Source organism: Aquarana catesbeiana, linkage group LG01 (genome assembly GCF_042186555.1).
Source record: "Aquarana catesbeiana isolate 2022-GZ linkage group LG01, ASM4218655v1, whole genome shotgun sequence".
In the NCBI taxonomy this organism is placed as follows: domain Eukaryota; kingdom Metazoa; phylum Chordata; class Amphibia; order Anura; family Ranidae; genus Aquarana; species Aquarana catesbeiana.
In genome coordinates this window covers 674,266,567-674,288,197 of record NC_133324.1, presented here as the reverse complement: position 1 = coordinate 674,288,197, position 21,631 = coordinate 674,266,567, and the positions used below count along the sequence as shown (strand labels likewise).

The 21,631-nt window shown below is 43.9% G+C and overlaps 1 protein-coding gene across 1 annotated transcript in view; it reads right to left on the bottom strand.

The window, feature by feature from the left end:
• The window catches only part of ANK2 (ankyrin 2), a 793,913-nt gene extending 772,610 nt beyond the window's left edge, over positions 1–21,303 (bottom strand). Inside the window, exon 1 of the mRNA XM_073602841.1 lies at positions 20,892–21,303. Coding sequence (XP_073458942.1) covers positions 20,892–20,966 — 75 coding nt within the window. The 5' untranslated portion in view covers positions 20,967–21,303. The remainder of the gene's footprint in view (positions 1–20,891) is intronic.
• Between the last annotated feature and the right edge of the window lie 328 nt (positions 21,304–21,631).

The following is a 21,631-nucleotide window of genomic DNA, read 5'->3' as shown; positions in this document are numbered from 1 at the left end:
ACATGCACCCTCCAAAAAAAAAAAAATTCTCTAGTATTACACACCAAACTGAGCATGTACAGAGTGACTCCAAAGGCTCTCTCTAGTCAGGAGATGGACTGGGGACAGTGGAAATAGGGGAGGATCAGAGAAGACAGGATCAAACAGCCTTTTTACACAATGTGGAGGATTAACCCCTTAGATTCCACAGTGAATATAACAAGCATTCTTTACTGCATTTACAGACTGATTTTATTGTTGTGGGTTTATTAACATTTTAAAGTAAAGAAGTAAGGAACACGCCCCTGCCAATGACCCTCCACCGTTATGCAAACCAAAAAGCACAATATAAAGTGGCTAGTAGTTTTATTCATCACTATTTTTCTTTATACTGGTTTGTCAAAATAAAAATTTAGAAGTTGGGTGAAAGTCAAGAATATGTAACTTATGCCATACTATATAGTGTAGAGGGGTGGAGGATCTAGTATACAACAGAGGGTACAGGCTGCAGCAGTGATGAGTATGTAACATGGTGCCCCTGACACTGCTAATCATTGGATGAAAAAAGCAAACAAAAATCCCTAGTATTGCAGATCAGTGGGAGAAAAAATTGCCATGCATCATTCGTCAGTGGGAAAAAATGCCCTACCATTGGTGATCAGTGAGTGCAAAATTGTTTGGTGTCAATAGTGACTGGGAGAAAAAATACCTTGGGCCATTGGTCAGTAGGAGAAAAAAAATGTCATTGGTGGTAAATGGTAACAAAAATGGCTCATGCGTCAGTGAAAAAATGCTGTACCATTAGTAAATTTCCTGTAAATGTTTCCTGTCACTATCAGTAGCCCCACAATCAACTAACCATGATATATACTCCAGCACTCTAGAATCAACCCACTCCTCAACACTGATAGAAGACTCCAGGCCCACCTCATCAAAACTGACAGGTCATTTTCCAGCCCCCTTCCCAACACTTATGGATGACTCCAGCACCCCTGACCCTGACACCAATAAAGAACTCCAGCACCCCTGTCCCTGATAGGAAACTCCAGCACCCCTGTCCCTGACACTGATAGGGAACTCCAGCACCCCTGTCCCTGATAGGGAACTCCAGCACCCCTGCCCCTGACACTGATAGGGAACTGCAGAACCCCTGTCCCTGACACTGACAGAAAACTCCAGCACCCCCTGATCAACACTGACAGGACATTCTCTAACCCCCTACCCAACACTGTTAGGAGACTCCAGCACCCATGTCCCTGACATTTTCAGGAGAATCCAGCATCCCTGTTCCCGAAACGGACAGAAAACTCCAGTACCCCTCTCATCAACACTGACATGTCATTCTCCAGCCCCCTACGCAACACAATGCTGGTTTTCCAGCAGGCCCATTCCACAGAAGCCGGTCTAATGATTGACTTCTGTTAGCCAGAGAGGGCTACACACAGATTGAAATTCGACCGGTTCCTGCTGAACCAGCCAAATTTTGAAACGTGTATACCCAGCATAACACTGGCAGTGAAGTCTACCTTTCCTCTATTATTTTGATAGAAAACTGCAACCCCCACCCAGTCACAACAGTGACAGGGGACTTAGGCATCCCTTCATACTAACACTGACAGGACTGACCTGACACTATCCTCTCCATCCCCTTCTCTGTCAGGTGTATCCCCTCATTCAGTAACCAGCCACTCAGTATTTCTAATCCCAACATTGAACTGTTTGACAGTATACAGGTCTCTTTTCCTCAGGGCCCATATCAACTCCTTGTCACACATGGCGGCAGGGATAGGGCTAGCAGGAGGAAGATACACAGTGGTGGCAGCCTGTACATAGGAGTCTCCAGACCTCTATCTATCCACTTCTCACACACACACTGCCAGCCCTACCCGACCGCTATAAACCGCGTCACTGCTTACCCTGGCCCCGTCACTGCACACTGCTGCTGAATGCTGTGTATAGCCCAATAAGTCACTATATGGGCTGTATAATGATGACTAGTGAGCTGTCAATTATAGCGTGCAGTGCCATACATGTACAGGGCACTCCCCTCACTAAATGGTTTAAATGTCATTGCACTATATCCTCGGGGCCCACCAGAGCATCTTCCAGCCTTCCAGCCCTATATATATTTGTGCCCTTCTATTGCTCTTTAGTTTTCCATATCCACAAGACTGCAAATATAGCTTTACAGTGACATTTAAATATGGATCTGATTTTACCCACACAGCAAGCTCTGCAACAAAGTTTGTGCCAGTACTACACATAGCTTATACTGCCTGCTGTTTGCAACATAACACAAATCTGTGGTTTACAAGATAGATAAATCGTATGTACAAAGACATTGCATTATAAAGACATTGTGTGACATTAACTGTGGCAGATTACATTAAAAATGCATTTGTTACAGTTCTGCTTGTTTAGTTTAGATAGATTATAATAGTTTCTAACCAGTTGCTATGTTGGATATAAGGCACCAGGTTGGCAGCCTCCTGGCCACTGGGTTTGCTTAGCCTATAATGGAGAAAGATGGAACACCAGTAGTGATGAAAGCTAAAGCTCCTGCCAAGGCGGGGATAATCATTTAGGCGGAAAGGGTCTAATGATAATATAAATAAAACAGTTTTTATAAAAAAAAAAAAATCCTGGCAAGTACTGATTGGTTGCCTTCTTTTCTGATGTCCTCAAGCAACAGCAAAGACTGGTTAGACAGTATGTTCCTCATGCTGAATATAGCATTGCTGCATTTACTTTCCCGAGTTTATTTTGATACAGAAATAAATATAAAAACACTAAAATAAATTACTTGCATATGGGTGGTATTCATGCTGTTTTATAATACATGTTATAATAATTAAAACACAGAGTCCTGTCTTTCTTCCACACAATTCACACTGTGTAGTCTAGTACCAGGTTTCTCAAACAGGTTCTGCATAAGGAGGTCTCACATAAGAAGTGATATACAGAAATAAATATAAAAACACTAAAATAAATTACTTGCATATGGGTGGTATTCATGCTGTTTTATAATACATGTTATAATAATTAAAACACAGAGTCCTGTCTTTCTTCCACACAATTCACACTGTGTAGTCTAGTACCAGGTTTCTCAAACAGGTTCTGCATAAGGAGGTCTCACATAAGAAGTGATAGTGAAAAAAAGAAAAGAAAATGAGGCATATTTCAAATTAGAAGGCTTACACTGACAATCATATAGATACTGTATATGGATTGTCTGTTTTATCTTGTATATCACCTGTATTTTCTTGTGTCAGGGAGCCCCAGCCAGTGCATAATTATGCTGCTTGGAATATACTGAAAGAATACACTGCACCCAGGTATACACCATAAATTTTGCTATTCGCATTTAAATGTGCATGCTTATGAGCATAATATTCCAAATGCGAAACTTCAGAATTGACACCCATGCGCATGCAAATGCGAGTACTGTCATTTACAGGTGTATACCCACATACTGCATAATCAGTTAATACAGTCATATGGACAGAATTTGGGCTCTGAGGCAAAATATAGGTGTACTTTATGCTGTTTTCCCATGCTCCTGCATTTATGTCTGTGTGCATGAGCTCTTACACATGTTCAGTTTAAATTGCCCAAGTTTATGGTATGCTTTCATTAAATAAATTAAACTTATACAGGAAGTTTAAAACATACCTTTGTTTATTATCTTCAGCACTCCATATACTGACTTCCAGTTTTGAAGTCAAACTTTGGCACGTTCCCTCTAACAATCCATGCCTCTCTATTGATTGGTAAAAAAGGAACATTAGAGGAAACTGCCTTCACAGGGGCCTGCTTTTACAAGTTCTAAAATAAATAGCTACAGTATGAGGTGCTGGACTTGGATCTTAATTTCCATCAAAATAGAACCTGTTGGTTGGGCTTGATGACTAGACTTCAGCAGCTCTACCACAATGCAGGGCCATGCCAACATGCCATGACCTCCCAAACTGAAATATATTCAGGGTCCCCTGAAACACATTGATTAACAAGGTGACTGTATGTAGATAAAAAGGTAATCTACAATAAAGAATTATGGAGTCTCTTAAGATGACCATATGGCACTCTTTCTATTGATTACATGCCTTTAAAGTTAACCTATCAGAATAAAATTATAGAAAATTGCCTACTTGCAGAAAGTGCCAAGATCATCAATCATACTCTTGCTTTACCACAAAGAGAATCACAAACCTGGAATTTAGTAATTTATACAGTCAGGTCCATAAATATTGGGACATCGACACAATTCTAATCTTTTTGGCTCTATACACCACCACAATGGATTTGAAATGAAACAAACAAGATGTGCTTTAACTGCAGACTTTCAGCTTTAATTTGAGGGTATTTACATCCAAATCAGGTGAACGGTATAGGATTTACAACAGTTTCTATATGTGCCTCCCAATTGTAATGGGACAATTGGCTGCTCAGCTGTTCCATGGCCGGGTGTGTGTTATTCCCTCATTATCCCATTTACAAGGAGCAGATAAAAGGTCCAGAGTTCATTTCAAGTGTGCTATTTGCATTTGGAATCTGTTGCTGTCAACTCTCAATATGAGATCCAAAGAGCTGTCACTATCAGTGAAGCAAGCCATCATTAGGCTCAAATCAACTGTTTGGAACATCCTTAAAAAGAAAGAACGCACCGGTGAGCTCAGCAACACCAAAAGATACGGAAGACCACGGAAAACAACTGTGGTGGATGACCAAAGAATTCTTTCCCTGGTGAAGAAAACACCCTTCACAACAGTTGGCCAGATCAAGAACACTCTCCAGGAGGTAGGTTTATGTGTGTCAAAGTCAACAATCAAGAGAAGACTTCACCAGAGTAAATACAGAGGGTTCACCACAAGATGTAAACCATTGGTGAGCCTCAAAAACAGGAAGGCCAGATTAGAGTTTACCAAACAATATCTAAAAAAGCCTTCACAGTTCTGGAACAACATGCTATGGACAGATGAGACCAAGATCAACTTGAACGAGAGTGATGGAAAGAGAAGAGTATGGAGAAGGAAAGGAACTGCTCATGATCCAAAGCATACCACCTCATCAGTGAAGCATGGTGGTGGTAGTGTCATGGTGTTAGCATGTATGACTGCCAATGGAACTGGTTCTCTTGTATTTATTGATGATGTGACTGCTGACCAAAGCAGCAGGATGAATTCTGAAGTGTTTCGGGCAATACTATCTGCTCATATTCAGCAAAATGCTTCAGAACTCATTGGGCGGCGCTTCACAGTGCAGATGGACAATGACCCGAAGCATACTGCGAAAGCAACCAAAGAGTTTTTTAAGGGAAAGAAGTGGAATGTTATGCAATGGCCAAGTCAATCACCTGACCTGAATCCGATTGAGCATGCATTTCACTTGCTGAAGACAAAACTGAAGGGAAAATGCCCCAAGAACAAGCAGGAACTGAAGACATTTACAGTAGAGGCCTGGCAGAGCATCACCAGGGATGAAACCCAGCGTCTGGTGATGTCTATGCGTTCCAGACTTCAGGCTGTAATTGACTGCAAAGGATTTGCAACCAAGTATTAAAAAGTGAAAGTTTGATGGATGATTGTTAATCTGTCCCATTACTTTTGGTCCCTTAAAAAGTGGGAGGCACATATACAAACTGTTGTAATTCCTACACCGTTCACCAGATTTGGATGTAAATACCCTCAAATTAAAGCTGAAAGTCTGCAGTTAAAGCACATCTTGTTCGTTTTATTTCAAATCCATTGTGGTGGTGTATAGAGCCAAAAAGATTAGAATTGTGTCGATGTCCCAATATTTATGGACCTGACTTTTATTAAATTAGTATATAGGTTACTTTGACTTGTGATGTAACAAGCACATACTTGTTTTGGGTCAGTAGCTCAGTGAACTGTGAAGCAATTTTAAAGTTCAACAGTTCAAGTTTTTTTAACAGATTTCTGGAGTGATTGGCCCACTGTATTTTTTCATTTGCCCCAATAGCTATGTTTTCAGGGGTCCAGTTTTGTGGGTCCAAGCAGGTTTAGTACAAAAGTTTAGTAAAATGTAAAAAAAATCTGCAAAGACAACAATCTCTGAAAAAAAAAAAACCCACTGGATAATAGAAGTGAGAAAGCAATGCTGGCCATACAGTAGTAGAATTTCAATAGATTGTTTTCACTTCAAGAACGTTCATGCAATTTTTAGTTAGTAGGGTCAAATCCATGTTTATTTTCGACTAAAGTGATAAGAAAATTCAAAGGAACAGGATGGAGAATTTTTCTCGAACCAACGGATATCCAACAGCGAATGTGCTTTTAGGTCGGGAAAGCCCATTCGTTTCAAAATCAAATGCTAAAAGCAAACAAAATTTTGAAGTGCTTTCAAACGACATTCATCAACTTATCTAACGTACTGCAAATTTTCCTACAAATATTCATGTTATCTCTTGTGTCAATCAAAGTTCTCCAACTTCCTTTATGAATCAAAATATTCAAGTCCAGTGTAAATACATTTTTCTCGGAAAGCAGTTTGTCCCTGTGAATTTATATTATGAAAAGTTATACTGCATTGTCAGCTGTTTCCCTTTCTCACACATCGCTCCATGTGCATGTTGACTTCACTGCATTTTAGATTGGCACTCGCACACTGCCAGAATTGTTACAATCTCCAAACTGCATTCCAAAAATGAGTTATCAGTTCAGCTTTTTAGTGCACAAACGTGACCCAGCTGAAAGTATATGTCACATTGTACAATGAATTAATCCTTCTCTCATCTTTAAACAAAATACAATTATCCTTTCAAAACAAGTCAGAAATGACAGGTACTGACAAGGTAATGGATATTTCTATAACAAAAGTGTTTATTACTCAGGTAATGTAAACATATCAAGTCACTAAAAGTATTAATCTGACACCAGGAACTTAAACCAGCATCTAAAAATGTTTGCACATATGTTCGGGTATCTGTGCAGTCTGGGAACCCTGAAACCCAAGGCTTTGTGTAAATCCTGACCTCGGGTACATGAATCAGTCTCTAGTCAGACCCCTCCAGTTTTGGGTTCCCCATTTGTAAACAGTGAAATCACCTGTCACTAGTACATATGGTGAAATATAGAAGTCTGAGCTCATCTTTCTTCAAAGAAATGTGTGTAATAAAGCATCCTGACATTCAGGGGTCCTAGGGTGCTCAAGTATATACCTAAAGATGGCAGCATGCAAGTTTTCTTAATTTGATTTGACAGGTTCACTTTACTGATAACAGGGGGGACCATGCAAATCTTTCATAGATTCCCCAGTGTTTAACAGTGGGTCTAGAACAGGGGTCTCCAAACTTTCCAAACAAAGGGCCAGTTTACTATCCTTCAGACTTCAGGGGAGCCACACAGTGGCCACTGGGAGTAGACAATGTCCTGGTGCTAGTGGGAGTAAACAATTTATCTTTGGTACTAGCGGGAGGAATAGTGCCCCATCGTTGGTGTCAGTGGGAGGAATAGTACCTGTGGTTGGTGTTAGTGGGGGGGAATAGTGTCCCATCATTGGTATCAGTGGAAGAAATAGTGCCCCATTGTCGGTGTTCGTGTGAGGAATAGTGCCCCATTGTTGGTGTCAGAGGGAGGAGTAGTACCTGTCGTTGGTGTCAGTAGGAGGAATAGTGCCCCGTCATTGGCGTCAACGGGAGAAATAGTGCTTATTGTTGATGTCAGTAGCAGGAATTACGCCCTATTGTTGGTGTCAGTGGGAGGAATAGTGCCTTGTATCAGCGAGAGAAAAAGTACCCTAAGGGCCAGAAAAAGGCAAGCAAAGGGCTTCATCTGGACCACGGGCCGTAGTTTGGAAACCACTGGTCTAGAACATCTGCTTCTTTGGTCTCGTTAATACAAAATATGGACAGCTTCTGCAGCACTGCTATATAAATACAGAAGAAGACAAAGCAGATACGAAGCAAGTACCCTCTGTTGCCATATTTGGTCTTTACCATTCCTGGTCATCCTTCCTCTGCACCACCATAGTCCCTAACCCCCCCCTGAAATTCTGTATGTAGCAAAGTACCAATTGACAGAACCAAGCAGCACTCTGGGGGCGAGGATGTGTGCCTAGCAGCATGGGGACTGCACCAGCCCATAATGGATGCAGCCATGAAAACTAAGGACCTGTTCACACCAGATGCATTAGGCTACTGTACACTGGGCAGCCTTGTCCAACGAAGTACCAATGCACAGACAAGACAAAAAACCTTGTTCTCTATAATGGAAATGCACAACACCATGCTGTAGTGATGTGCTCTGAAAAAAAGACAGCATGCAATATTTTTTTTTTTACCACGTCATGGTATGACAGGCTAGTACAGGAACTGTGTTACTGGCAGATTAACCACGTTAACAAGGAATATAATGCATTTTGTTTGAGCGTTTAGATACAGTAGAGAAACATAAATATCCTGGCCAAGACCATAGTTGTACCAAAGACTTGACTTTTCAGAGAACAACAAAGTCAGATGCCCTCTTCCTGGACAGTGCATATAAATACTCAAAAAGCTAGAGTTCAAAGTCATTTTCACTATATAGAGACAGATTTTCTTTGAAGGTTCCCATGGCCTAAAGTATATGGAAATTCACTGCCCAACCTCCTATTCTGTGGTGCTCAGTAAACCACTCTTCCCAGAAACAAATACAGCAATATGTAAACACAATTATCAGCTCTCAAATTTTCCTTTGATGACACCTTATTGAAGATTATTTCCAAACAATACAACAGCTGATGCATTTTAGCTTCTATCACCTTAGTCATTCATTTAGCTTCTTCCACTGCATGATCTGCTTAAAAAAAAAAATTAAAGAAGTATAGCCAAAGATATTTTGGCTTTACTTCTCCTATGGATCACAGGAGTGCAGTTTATTCTGAACTTCTGTGACACATTTTCAGCCGACAGCGGGCTAAAGCCCACCCTTCTGCTGACGTCACTCACCCGGCCCGACGTTATAGTTGGGATCCGGCACTCCAGACTGACAGTTCGGAGCTCAGTCTTTACCAGCTCTCTGCTTGGTGAAGACCGAGAATTGAGTGGTCAGCAGTGTTTGATCGTTCAGTTCTCAGGCTTAGAACTGGCAGGGGACAGGTGCAGCACCGAATCGATGCTGCATCCACCTAGGTGAGTATAAATGTTTCTTCTTTTTAAAGAAGTGCAGCCAAAGCTCGTTTTGGCTGTACTTCTCCTGGGGATCACAAGAGTGCAGTTCATTCTGCACTCCTGTGACCTGTTTTCAGCAGACAGCGGGCTGAAGCCTGCTGTTGGCTGATGTCACAGAGCCGGTCCAGGCTCGGGAACGATCGTGACCATATAGTTGGGATCCGTCCACATGCCTGGACCGGCACCCGGCTCAGCCTCTCCAAAATTTCCCATACTTCTCTTTTAAGATTGAGATTCCGTTACAGGTTTTTTTTTTTTTTTTGTTCTGTCTGTGTTCTGCTGGGAGTGATTTATCTCACATTTCTTTCCTGAAAACACAACAGGGAGTAAGAGAAAATCTTCCTAAACTGAGGGGGTTGAGAGAGGGGCTGAATCCCCCAGTGGAAACACAGGCATTAATAAAAAACTAACAGAGGTTCTAACCCTTCCACAAAGTATCCTTTAAATATACAGATGGTCTAAAATGTTACTGACATATTCAGGGGAATCTAATAAAGCATGTAAAACACCCTCCTGGTGGTAGTTTCCTTTAGAACTATTTGTGCCTTAGTCAAGTAGGCATTTGCACCAGTTTTGGTAACACTCCTGACATGGGCGATAAATTCAGATAGTTCCAACTGCTGCTACTTTAAGATTGTTTAAAGGCTTACTAAATGCATCATACTTACCTCCTCTGTGCAGTTGATTTTGCACAGAGTGACCCCGTTCCTCCTCTTTTGGGGTCCCTCAGCGGCGCTCCTGGCTCCTCCTCTTCTCGAGTGCCCCGTCGGAGAAGCGCTCTCCTTCGGGATACCCGTGCATGCGCTCTCCCGTGTCCTGCTGCTGCGTCTATTGACACAGACAGCAGGACTCGGCCCCGCCCCCCCGCCGCCCGCATCATTGTATTTGATTGACAGCAGCAGGAGCCAATGGCTGCACTGCTTTCAATATATCCAATCAGGACACAGGACACCGGTCAGAGCTGGTGTGCTCGTTCCCGTCGTGGGAATTATAGGGTTCAGGTAAGTAAAAGGGGGGCTACTGCATGACAGGAGGTTTTTCACCTTAATACATAGAATGCATTAAGGTGAAAAACCTTGAGGGTTTACAACCCCTTTAAGAATTACCACCACTTAGCAGATTAGAAAACTAGCGGTAATTTGAACCAGCTCTAAGCTGGCATATGGAGATACGCCAATACTCAGAGTGGAGATTGTATGTACTGGAAAGCTGTCACGTGACAGGTGACAGCTTCCTGCTCACAGCTCTATCCCTGGCCCCAATTAGCTACAGCTAAATGTAAACAAAAGAACTTGAAATAGCAGGGTGGATTTGATTTAAATCAAGTCGTTTTAAATCACGATTTAAATCATGGTTTAAATCACCAGTAAAAAGGCTTGATTTAAATCAAGTCGATTGAAATCATAATTTTTAAGGAGCAACTGTCATCTCTGTACCGCAGCGGCTCCTCCGCAAATATGCCCGACGCTTGTAAAAGTATCTAAAGCTTTTACAAGCTTCTAGGAGCTTTTACAGTTCTTGGGTGTTAATTCATTCCATTGGCCAGAATAAATTATTTATTCTGGCCATTGAAATGAATCAATGCTCAAGCACTAGCATGAGCATTAATTCATTTAAATGGCCAGAATAAATAATTCAATGAATTAATGTTCAAGCACTAGCATTTAGATGCATTTTGCAGCTTTTAGCAGCTTCTAGCAGCTTTTATTAGCGTCAAGCGTTTTTTCTGCCCAAAATCTGCTGTTCCTGGACGCACTAAAAGGCTAAAAGGCTTTAAAAGCTCCTGCCACTAAACACCGCTAAAAGGCTATGTGTGCATGGTCACATAGGCTAATATTGAGGGGAATTTAGAGGCAGGGAAAAAAAAAAAAACGCCAGGCGCCCCTATAAGCAGCTGTAAAAACGTCCAGTGTGAATGAGCCCTTATAAGGAGCACTATGACAGGCAGTCAACATTTGTAGAATAAGAAGCTAGCAATTGCAATGTTTCTTCCAGGAATAGTTTTCTTAAAGCTGAAGCCTAAACTTTAATCACACCCCAACCCAGCTAACTGACACATTAGAATTAAAAAAAAATAACTAAATGGCCTAAAAACTTACCAGTATGGAGATGGGCTTTAATAATAAAAGAGTAAAGTATGACAACATTTGAAAAAAACAGAATTTGTTTTAAATATGTATTAAACCAGATTACTTTTTAAAGCAAATACATAATTGCAAGGATGCAGGTAAAGCTTAGAAAATAATTTGCAAGATATGGATACTGTGTTGTCTTGTGATTGTCATTGTGAACACCTTCACATTGAAACTGCTTCAATATACCAGAAAATCTGCTATATATAGACATTTTGCACTATATACTACATTACACTGAATGCCAATTTCTATTTAATACACATAGTAAAAACATTGTATATTTGGCAGTGCGTTCACTGCAATTTTATTGAATGGCAATTAGCACTAAATTTGTCACACAATCTTGGAAAAAAGACACGAAATCCGCATTTTTCTTGTACTCACATACTGTATGAAAGGACGTTAACTGGGAATGGCTAGCCAATCTGAATCCCTTAATCAGTAATCATTTACTGACTATCCGGAAATATGTTAGGTACTTGGCAATATTCTGATGACCTACAAACTGAATTGCAACCAAAATGCAAACCTGGATCTCAACACAGAGTAATCTGTAGTGTCATATCTCGTGATGTCAACTGCAGCTCTTCTGGGTGGTTGTATAAGAAAATCACGAACCACTGGGTTTGCCATTCAGCATAAGACAGCCTATTTGGCAATCACAGGCTGTATAATTAGACGCTATTCAACAACTATGCTGTCATAATAATATAGTAAGTTTATCGAGTACAGAGCAGATTAATATGAAAAATAATCTTGTATTCCAGGCATTGCTTTGCTAGAAGGTGTATTAATTAAGCTTTTTTTCTTGCTCTCTTCTTAATTTGAAGGAAAATGTAATTCTTACAGGCACTGGATGTGGTTAGTTATTTAAATCTTAAAGAGTCCCTATCACTTGGGGGGAGGGGGTAAACTGCTTCAGATGTGAAATGCAGGTACCTAGAGGTACCTAACCTTACACCAGGTCCAAATTTCAGGTTGTTCTCACAGGCAAAGCTTTGACACTTCATGGGCCTACGTTGGCGTTTGCCCATCTCTTTCTACCTCTTGCGCAATCTTATTGGCCATTGATGTTACATAGTTACATAGTAGGTGAGGATGAAAAAAGACACAAGTCCATCAAGTCCAACCTATGTGCGTGATTATATGTCAGTATTACATTGTATATCCCTGTATGCTGTGGTTGTTCAGATGCTTATCTAATAGTGTTTTGAAACTATCAATGCTCCCTGCTGATAATACCACCTATGGAAGGGGGAATTCCACATCCTTGCTGCTCTAACAGTAAAGAACCCTCTATGTAGTTTAAGGTTAAACCGCTTTTCTTTTAATTGTAATGAGTGCCCATGAGTCTTGTTAAACTCCCTTCTGCAAAAAAGTTTTATCCCTATTGTGGAGTCACCAGTACGGTGTTCGTAAATTGAAATGATATCCCCTCTCAAGCGTCTTTTCTCCAGAGAGAATAAGTTCAGTGCTCGCAACCTTTCTTCATAACTAATATCCTCCAGACCCTTTATTAGCTTTGTTGCCCTTCTTTGTACTCGCTCCATTTCCAGTACATCCTTCCTGAGGACTGGTGCCCAGAACTGGACAGCATACTCTAGGTGCGGCCGGACCAGAGCCTTGTAGAGTGGGAGAATTATCGTTTTATCTCTGGAGTTGATCTCCTTTTTAATGCATGCCAATATTATGTTTGCTTTGTGAGCAGCAGCTTGGCATTGCATGCCATTGCTGAGCCTATCATCTACTAGGACCTCCAGGTCCTTTTCCATCCTAGATTCCCCCAGAGGTTCTCCCCCCAGTGTATAGATTACATCTATATTTTTGCCACCCAAATGCACTATTTTACATTTTTCTACATTAGACCTCATTTGCCATGTAGTTGCCCACCCCCCCATTAATTTGTTCAGATCTTTTTGCAAGGTTTCCACATCCTGCGGAGAAGTTATTGCCCTGCTTAGCAAATACAGAGATTGAACTGTTTACCCCATCTTCCAGGTCGTTTATGAACAAATTAAATAGGATTAGTCCCAGCACAGAATCCTGGGGGACCACCCTCTGAACTCACCCTTGTTGCCAAGGGTTTTTTAATCCATGTACTCACCCTATGGTCCATGCCAACGGACCTTATGTTGCCATAATGAATTGGGGGGGGGGGGCTTAGAAGCAATTTCCAACACTACCCAGAAGTGTTGGAGCTTTGCTCATTTAGCTGTGACAGCTTTGAGAGGCTGGTGTGTGTGCCCAACTTCAAACAGGTATAGCAGTTTCCAATTCCTTCCTCATGACAAAATCTCCTTAAAGTAAACCTTTGCTTTTTCCATGCAACGCAAAGCAGCAGGTTTACTTGGTGCAAACCCATGAACAGCTAATACGTACCTTACTTGCTCTCCCCAACCACACTGTTTGCTAGTTGCAGTAAGGAGAGCCTTGTGTAAGCTCCAAATAAGGACCTGAGGTTTACACAGAACTAAGGACTCTCTCTTTGGCCTATGTGACAGTGCTGGGAGATTGAGCTGCCAGTTACCAAGCATCAGCGCTACCATGAACAGCAATGAGTTGCATGTGTCCTCATGCCTGAAAGCACTAGGCATTTTCTTCCCTCCAGTCATGCGGAGTGACATGACATTATGGAAGGTACATATTAGCAACTGCAAGGGCTGGCATTATCAGAAACCTGTATGGAGGAAGCACATTTTTGAGGGTCGGTAAAGCCAAATCAAATTTTCCTATTTATGAGTGAACACTGGTAGTCTGATTTGATTTGTACACCCTGTTCTGCCAACATACCAAGGAGCTACATTTCTCCTGCTACAACAAACAAATTCTCTGTGCTTTAGCCGTAATCTCTATAAAATATAATAAATATTCAACAGGCAACTTGAGGCCCCCTTCACAGGTCAAAACTAGGAACTGTAGTGCATCTCAGTGATCTCTGTGCAGCGATCTCACAGCCACGGTCCTTAAAGCATCTTTGTTGTTAAAGTGGTTGTAAATCTCAGACATGAAATATGAGCAAAGCATGTCCTTCTACAGTATAGTGTGCACTTGTCCCAATTAAGAGCACTAAGTGTAATTTCTGTCTCCTGCTTTGTTCCCTTGCTATTAGCATGGGTCACTTATAACAAGTTTTCCTGACACCAAGAGAAAAAAGGTGACAGGGGAGGGACCTCCAGCTGATTGGCAGCCTCAGTTCTGTTCCTGTGTGCAGGTGGGCGTGTCTAATCTCTCCAATTAGCTCTCAGAGCTCTCCTGACTGAGCTCTGCAGAGTGTAATTTCAGCTCTTTGCCCCCTTTTTTTTGATAGCTCAGACAAGCTTTAAAAATTCAGGATTTTGAATGACTGTAGCGAAGAGAAGGCTGCAGATAAACAGGTACAACTTAGGAGGATTTGTTTCACCTCAGTGTATCACCTGAGGTCAGTCCCTTCACTGGATATATGTAAGGGATTACAACCACTTTAAGGGAGAAAAAAGTCTTCCCTGTAAAGAAAATCACTAATATCTTCATGATCCCACTGCCTGTGTCACCAATCTTAGCTCTCTTGTTGAGATAAATGTGCTAAAGGTTCTTCATTATCCAACACATTTCTGGTGTGTTGGATGTTTGCCCCATGCTGTGCACTGTGGTTTCTTCCACTGACCCCCACACCAGCACTATGTCCTCTAGTGACATTGTTGATGGCAGTAGGAACCACAGAGCGTAGAAGAGGACCAGGCATCTGGTATTCCTGGATGTATCAGATGCAGAAGATTCTTTAGAAAGCTTAACATTTTAAGGAAGCGAAGATCAACATTGTGGACACTGGGAACAATATTAAAGCTTTTCCTTGCAGGGGGGATTATTTCAAAAGCTTTTTTAATCTCGTGACAGAATCATTTAAGGCAAATGTCAGACAGACCAGTCTGTCACCAATGACACTTTTCCAGCAGTAGTTAGTGAGATTATTTTCAAATAATTGGATGGAGATCTTCCTTTGCTGTCCAACAGAGCAACATGCCACTCCATCACTATGCCTTCACTAGGGATTAAAGACTTTTTTCACCTTTTGCCCCATAATTTTAGTTTTTAGTAGGTAATAAAGCCTTCTTTGATGTCTTCTTTCCAAGCCCTTCCTATTTAAACATCTATCACTTACTATTTCTTGTTTTCTGCCATTTTCTGTATCCTATGAATCCGAGGTGGGTGACAGCAACAAGTGGAATGGTGGGCAGGAGTGGAGCACTACAGCGGTGGATGACCCTGCAACTGACATCAGAAAGCACCAGAGGCAGAAATCTTCCAGGCTCTGCCAACATAAAGACCATCCTGCACTGTGCACAGACCAACCTGACCACGTACCTCTAGAAATTTTTAATGCAAGGCAACTAATCAATAGGATGGGCCTGGTCCAGAAATCAGCCACTACTTTCAAAATCCATGTAAAAAGGTGCTGGATACATTTACTAGCACATATTTAAATAGGAATGTCATTTCCCATGTTTTTTTTTTTTTTTTAATCCTGTCCTGACTTTTCACCCACATTAAACATACTCAGACACCCATGAGCCCAGCATTGATCTGCTGTGATGCTCCTCGCCGCTGTTAAACACTAGGTCATGTGCTACTATCTTCCTTCCTCTCTGACATCATTAGGAGCCGGCTCTCTCTTCCTAATACAAGTAGCTGGCCCCCTGATGATGCACCGCCAGGTCAGTCCTCCTCCAGTCCTATGTGATACTTCTGCTGAAGCCTCCTGGGATATGTGACATGGATTTTCCAGGAGGCTGTAGGAGCCTGGCACATGTGATTCCTGCCTAGGCGACAATGGAAGTAAGGAGTGGGGTGGACTGGGAATTTACAAAAAAAGCTAAATAAAGAAAAGGGTTTTTTTTTGTTTTTTTTTTAAAAGCCAGAATTTTTGCATAATAGAGAGGGGAGGGATGCAGTAGTCCAAATTTGTTTTGCAGTGTGGAGGTCCGCTTTAAGCTTAAAATGACAAAACAAAATGCTGTCCTTAAATGGATACTAATATCAAACTTTTTTTAAATAAAAAAGATGTCATACTTACCTGCTTCAAAGCACCATCGTCTCCTCTGCTGGCAGTCCTGTTACCTTCTCGCTGCTCTGAGTGCCTCCTAAGGAGTGTGTGTGCTCCTGAGCCAGGCTGTGTATGTCAATTGAAATGCACAGCACTGGCAAGCCACGTCCTGCTACCTCCTCACAGGCATTTGACTGTCAGCCTACATCTCTTCTGCCCTCAGTTTCTCTTGTGAAAGCAGGAAGTGAGGTGAGTGGTGCTCGAGCTTGATACAGCGCTGGGGCAGTGATAGGAGGCAGGTAAGTGTTTAGGGGTGGAGAGGGCTAGGAAAGATTGTGGGGTGTTTTTTTACCTTAATGCAAAGACTTCATTAAGGTAAAAACTTTTAGACTTGAATAAAGGCAGAGCTTAATGCAGCAAAGGAGCGCATTTCATAAGAGATAATGTAAGTTGAACTTCAATTATTTTGCCACTGGCAAAGTGCCACCAGCAACAGGATCATGGGCCCTATAATGGGCAAGCCTAAGGGTGCACTGACATTCGCAGTTTTAACCATGCACAGGCATCGTTCACCCTCTTGGTCCAGTTTTTTTTGTGTAGTGTGAATACTCTGGACCGTGCCCAGGAACAGTTAAAGTGGCTGTAAACCTCAGACATGAAATGTAAACAAAGCATATCCTTCTATAGTGTTTATTTGTCTCAATCCAGAGCACTAAGTGTAATTTCTGTCTGCTGCTTCCTTCTTCTGCTATTAGCATGAGACACTTCTGACAAATTTTCCTGACACCAAGAGAAAAGAGGTGACAGGGGAGGAAGCTCCAGCTGATTGGCAGCCTCAGCTCTGTTCCTGTGTGCTGTGTGAAGGGGATGTGTCTTATACCTCCAATCAGCAATCAGAGCTGGCCTCACTGAGCAGGAGAGTAATTTCAGCTCCCCTCCCCCTTTTTTTCAGATAGCTCAGACAAGTTTTATAAATTCAGTATTTTGAATGGATGTAGAGAAGAGAAGACTGCAGATAAACAGGTACAATTTATGTAGGAGTATTTGTTTGACCTCAGTGTATCACTTGAGGTCAGTCCCTTCACTGGCTATATGTGAGGGTTTACAACCACTTTAAGGGAAAAAAAGAGCCGGTCCAAGCTCTGGAAAAATCCCAGGATCCGCCCACATCCCTGAACTGGCACCTGGCTCAGTCTCTTAGCAAGCCACTGAGAGCCTGAGCTAGCCACTACCGCCCTCTCCACAGCTCAGAACTCCAGTGAGCGCGGGGGGGGAGGCAGAGCAGAGAGCTGCTGACTAACAGTCACCAGCTCTTTGCTCAGGGAGCACTGAGACCCAAGCAATCGGTGGTGTTTGATTGCTCCGTTCTCAGTCTTAGAGCCGGCAGGGGACAGATGTAGCATCAGTCCACCTTGGTATGATTAAAAAAAGGTTCACACGTTTCTCTTCTAAGCAAACTGAGCCTGGGACTGCTTGGAAGAGGTGGTCCCAGGCACAGTTCACTTGTGGTCTGGTACAGTTTGAATCAGTGTGAGTGCAAACTATGCCTGTGCACAGAACTCTCCATAGATCGCTGGACACAGAGGGATGCAGTCTAGTTGGCAGAGGTGATGATAAGTGTGCCCGCGAACACTTGCTCATAGTCCAGGATGGGTGCAGACCAGTGGAGGAGTGGGGACAGTTGAACTCGAGCACTGTTTGGTTCAACCATACCCAGTGTGATTGCACCCACTGGCGTTGCTAGAGGGGGGCAGGGGGGTGCGGCCCACACCCGGGTGACACCCGCAGAGGTCCTGGAGGCAGGGCTTGTTTCAGCCGGAACATGCCAGGCACTACGCTAGCCCTGAGTGAGACTGCTCAGTCTCACTCTCACTGCTGATGCGGCTGCCTCCTGTCACAAGCCCGCTGCCTGCCCAGGTGCATGGGGGGGGTCTGTAATGATGGAGAAGGCAGTGTTTTATCCTGAGGGGAGGTCTGTAATGATGGAGGAGGGAGGTGGTTTATCCTGAGGGGGACGGTCTGTACTGATGGAGGAGGGGGGTGGTTTATCCTGAGGGGGGTTGTACTGATGGAGGAGGGGGGTGGTTTATCCTGAGGGGGGTTTGTACTGATGGAGGGGGGTGGTTTATCCTGAGGGGGGTCTGTACTGATGGAGAAGGGGGTGGTTTATCCTGAGGGGGGTCTTTACTGATGGAGGAGGGGGGATGGTTTATCCTGAGGGGGGTCTGTACTGATGGAGGAGGGGGTGGTTTATCCTGAGGGGGGTCTTTACTGATGGAGGAGGGGGTGGTTTATCCTGACAGGGGTCTGTACTGATGGAGGAGGGGGTGGTTTATCCTGAAGGGGGGTTTGTACTGATGGAGGAGGGGGTGGTTTATCCTGAGGGGGGATCTGTACTGATGGAGGAGGGGGTGGTTTATCTTGAGGGGGGTCTTTACTGATGGAGGAGGGAGTGGTTTATCCTGAGGGGGGGTCTTTACTGATGGAGGAGGGGGTGGTTCATCCTGAGGGGGGTACTGATGGAGGAGGGGGTGCTTTATCCTGAGGGGGGTCTGTACTGATGGAGGAGTGGGTGGTTTATCCTGAAGGGGGGTTTGTACTGATGGAGGAGGGGGGTGGTTTATCCTGAGGGAGGATCTGTACTGATGAAGGAGGGGGCTGGTTTATCCTGACAGGGGGATCTGTACTGATGGAGGAGGGAGTGGTTTATCCTGAGGGGGGGGTCTTTACTGATGGAGGAGGGGGTGGTTCATCCTGAGGGGGGTACTGATGGAGGAGGGGGTGCTTTATCCTGAGGGGGGTCTGTACTGATGGAGGAGTGGGTGGTTTATCCTGAAGGGGGGTTTGTACTGATGGAGGAGGGGGGTGGTTTATCCTGAGGGAGGATCTGTACTGATGAAGGAGGGGGCTGGTTTATCCTGACAGGGGGATCTGTACTGATGGAGGAGGGCGTGGTTTATCCTGTGAGGGGGTCTGTACTGATGGAGGAGGGTGGATTATCCTGGGGGGGTCTGTACTAATGGAGGAGGCGGGTGGTTTATTCTGAAGGGGGGGGTCTGTAATGACGGAGGAGGGGGTGATTTATCCTGTGGGGGGGTCTGTACTAATGGAGGAGGGGGTGGTTTGTCCTGAGGGGGGATCTGTACAGATGGAGGAGGGGGTGGTTTGTCGCGAGCGGGGGTCTGTACTGATGGAGGAGGGGGATGGTTTGTCCTGAGGGAGTGGTCTGTACTGATGGAGGAGGGGGTTGTTTATCCTGAGGGGGGAGTCTGTACTGATGAAGGTGGGGGGCGGTTTGTCCTGGGGGGGTCTGTACTGAGGGGGACTACACTTGGTGGAGGGAGGGTCTGTACTGAGGGAGGGAGGTCTGTACTGGGGGGACTACACTTGGTGGAGGGAGGGTCTGTACTGTGGGAGGGAGGTCTGTACTGGGGGGAACTATACTCGGAGGGGAGTCCGTACTGACAGAGAGGGGGTCTATACTTAGTGCAGGGGGGGTCTGTACTGAAGGAGAACTATAATTGGTGGAGGTGGGTCTATACTTAGTGGTGGGGGGTCTGTACTGAGGGGAGACTAAAGTTGGTGGGGGGGTGAAACCATGTTTTACCACACCGGGTGACACCAACCCTAGTGACGCCACTGATTGCACCCTAGGGATGTACTCACACAGTCTCCACAGCTGAACTGAACTATGCCCAAGTTTGAGTGCCCCACTGCGCTTTAAAGGAAGCATTCCCGGGAGCACCTTTGTCATCACCTCTGCCAGCCAGACCACAGTGATCCTTGCTTCCTTGCTTAGTGATCTATAGAGAGTTCTTTGCTCTGGCACTATTTGAGCTCACACCAAGCAAGCCGTACCTGACACCAAGTAAGCCGTGCTTGTGGCACCTCTTCCAAGTGGCCCTGGGCACAGTACGCTTAACCATACTCGGGCATGATTTGAAACACTCACACTACACAAACAAAACTGACCAAGGGAGTATACGGTGCCCGGGTAAGGTTAAAGCAGCCAATGTAAGTACACCCTAAGTGCCAGCATCTATCATCATTTTCTTGATGCACCGAGTCCCTATTATATACTAGAATGCTGGTACTACTATACTATTTATACATGTTACTATATTTAAATGTTACTATACTATTTATATTTATAAATGTGTATGTAACATTGTGTATGGAAAACTGTAGTGATTATTCTAAGTTATTGTGCTGTACCGGATTTTAGGAGGCACATACCGTAACAAGTGTTCCAATACAATGAACTTAACCCAACGTTCACCAGCATACAGATGAACTGATCAATGCTGATTTCATTGTTACCGATAAGAGGAGTGCCTATGACGTCACCCAACGATGGGAAAAGTCAATGCCCTTGCCTAGGAGGAGAAAAAAAAAAAAAAAGGGCTGGGCTCCAAATGTCATTCTTAAAGCTAAAGGCTCTCTTCTAGCAATGCAGCAAAGAGGGGGATGACTAGCATAGTGTGTGTCAGCAGCTCCTGTATACTGCCATTAGCATGCTATCTACACACTGATCACATCCAAGGCATGACACCTCATACATTCCCAGCCATTCTCCATGCTGACCCACCTGGCGTATCCTGGGGGGCACAGAGGGAGACACACCACCCCCTGGTGTAGAAGGGGCAGAGGTGGGAGAGGCCATCTTCTTGCAGCTGGGGGGCTCCTGTCCCCTCCCTCCTTCTCTTGCAGGCTTTGGGTAGAAGCTCCTGTTGCAGGCAGACACCTTCCTTTCCTCATAGGATTAGGATAGCACAGGGAAAGATCTTGCAGCTTGCAGTCTACACACAGCCCCTCCCTCTTCCAGTGTCTCAGGCTGGTACCTACACCCAGAGCTGGCAAGCCTGGTGTCCACAATGTGACTGCAGTGAGGGGCAGACAGGGAAGCAATGACCTTCCTTAGCTCCAATAGAAGTCAGCAGAGAGAGGGCTGCAGAGAGAGGGCTGCAGAGAGAGGGCTGCACTCAGCGCCTGCCAGTCTGCAGTGTGAGAGACACAAGGGGAGAGGAGAGGGCTGCTGCTCCTACTAGTGCTCAGATTATTATAGGGAAACTCACACACACACTGGCTGAGGTGGAGGCTGGGCTGTTCCTCAGCCCTCACTACTAACTCTGCCACTGGCATTGGAGCTTATTAGGAGAAAGTCAATAAAAAGTCATTAGAGAACATAATGGCAGGGCAGCAATGCCTGCAAAACTCACTGCCTTGGTCTGTTACAGTGTTACTACTGTTCCTGCTATTCATTTATTTTTAATTTTCATTTTGGCCACAATGAAGAAGTGATAAAGATCCCTGTCAGGTTTTTCATTG